This window comes from Meleagris gallopavo, unplaced genomic scaffold, assembly GCF_000146605.3.
Source record: "Meleagris gallopavo isolate NT-WF06-2002-E0010 breed Aviagen turkey brand Nicholas breeding stock unplaced genomic scaffold, Turkey_5.1 ChrUn_random_7180001953390, whole genome shotgun sequence".
NCBI classification, from domain to species: Eukaryota; Metazoa; Chordata; class Aves; order Galliformes; family Phasianidae; genus Meleagris; species Meleagris gallopavo.
In genome coordinates this window covers 1-1,874 of record NW_011214404.1, presented here as the reverse complement: position 1 = coordinate 1,874, position 1,874 = coordinate 1, and the positions used below count along the sequence as shown (strand labels likewise).

General features: G+C 57.6%; 1 protein-coding gene across 1 annotated transcript; it reads left to right on the top strand.

Annotated features, from left to right (window-relative positions):
- Positions 1–301: 301 nt before the first annotated feature.
- LOC104917018 (protein Wiz-like) lies at positions 302–1,868 on the top strand (the record flags this gene model as incomplete). The annotated part of the gene is made up of 3 exons (XM_010728083.2): positions 302–608; positions 708–837; positions 1,510–1,868. Coding segments are annotated over 3 exons (796 nt in total), but the record flags the coding sequence as incomplete, so codon positions are not given.
- Between the last annotated feature and the right edge of the window lie 6 nt (positions 1,869–1,874).

The window sequence follows — 1,874 nt, the reverse complement described above, 5'->3', positions numbered from 1 at the left end:
GTTGGGTACGTATCTGAGTTCAGCCCTGCTCATTTTGGATTTCTGTTGAGGACTGGCTTTGTTGGGTGCATATCTTTGAGTTCAGTCTTCCTCATTTTTCAGTCCCATCGAGGACTGGCTCCGTTGGGTGCCTGTCATTGGGCTCAGCCCTACTCTTTGCATCCCACTGAGGATGGGCTTTGTTGTTGGGTGTGTAGTGCGCACCTTTGGCTCTGTGCTCTCCTCCTGCTCCTTGGCACCACCAAACTCCACCCACGCATCCCAGTAACCGCAGTTCTCTCTTTTTTTTCCTCCTCTGCAGCCGCCGGGGGGAGCCGGTGCGGGACATCCGCTGTGAGTTCTGCGGGGAGTTCTTTGAGAACCGCAAGGGTCTGTCGAGCCACGCGCGCTCCCACCTGCGACAGATGGGGGTGACGGAGTGGTACGTCAACGGCTCCCCCATCGACACGCTGCGCGAGATCCTCAAGCGCCGAACTCACCCACGGAGCGGAGCCTCCAACCCCATGGGCCCCGGGCACAAAGCCATGGCCAAGACCCTCCTGGCAGCCATGGGACCCCTGGAGCCGCGAGGTCCCGGGGAGCTCCACATCCCGACTCTGCCCAAGAAGGTCCAGCAGCCTGGCAGTCCCCTGGGGCAGTCTCCTACCTCGTCCCCACCTCCCACTGCCCGGAAGATGTTTCCAGGCCTCTCTCCTCCCTCCTTGCAGAAGAAGCTCAAACACGACCAGATGAGAGTGGAAATCAAGCGTGAGATGATGACGGGGGGTCTCCACGGAGAGCCCCACCCCTCCGACCAGGCTTGGCCGCCGCTGGAGGAGATGTCACCCTTGAACCTCTGTAAGTGCGTGGCTGTCACCTTCCCCCTTCCATGGGCTGGTGGGGATCAGGCCCACAACATGCTGGGGAAGGGGATGTGGGATCCAAGGTCCCTTCCAACTCAACCCATTCTGTGGTTCTGCGATTTTTCAAGAATCCTTCTAACCCAACCCATTCTTATCATTCACTGATCTCCAAGCTCCTTTCCAGGCCAATCCATTCCATCATTCCATGGCTCTAAGATCTTTAAGGTCCCTTCCAACCCAGCCCTTTCTATGGTTCTCTGATATTTGAGGATCATTCCAATTCAACCCATTCCAGGATTCTGTATTTCTATGATCTTCAAGGACCCTTCCAACCCAACCCATTCTATGGCTCTATGATCTTTAAGGACCTCTCCAACCCAACCCATTCTATGGTTCTATGATCTTCAAGGACCCTTCCAACCCAACCCATTCTATGGCTCTGTGATCTTCAAGGACCCTTCCAATCCATTCTATGGTTCTATGATCTTTAAGGACCCCTCCAACCCAAGAGTTCTATGATGGGTGGTGTCTCTTCGGGTAGTTTGGGGTCAGCTGGAAGCACTGTAGGATCTGCTTGTGGATCGTCTTCTTCTGTGGGTTGTGCTGTGGAATATGGGGGCAGGTGGGCTCAGACCCGCTCCCCCTGACGCCAGCTCTCTCCCTGCAGCCTCCCGAGCCGACCCGGTGCGGGACATCCGCTGTGAGTTCTGCGGAGAGTTCTTTGAGAACCGCAAGGGTCTGTCGAGCCACGCGCGCTCCCACCTGCGACAGATGGGGGGTGACGGAGTGGTCAGTGAACGGCTCCCCCATCGACACGCTGCGCGAGATCCTCAAGAAGAAATCGAAGCCCTGCGTCATCAAGAAGGAGCCCCACACCTCCATCATCGAAACCCCCAAAGGGTTTGGGGAGGAAGGGATGGACCCCAAGCCCTCTGGAAAAGTGCTGCAGGCCATGGCCCTCCCTCCACTGGGCGGGCGGACGGGGAAACCCGGCGGCTCCAGCATCAGCCGCGAGCTCTCGCTGTCGCCGCT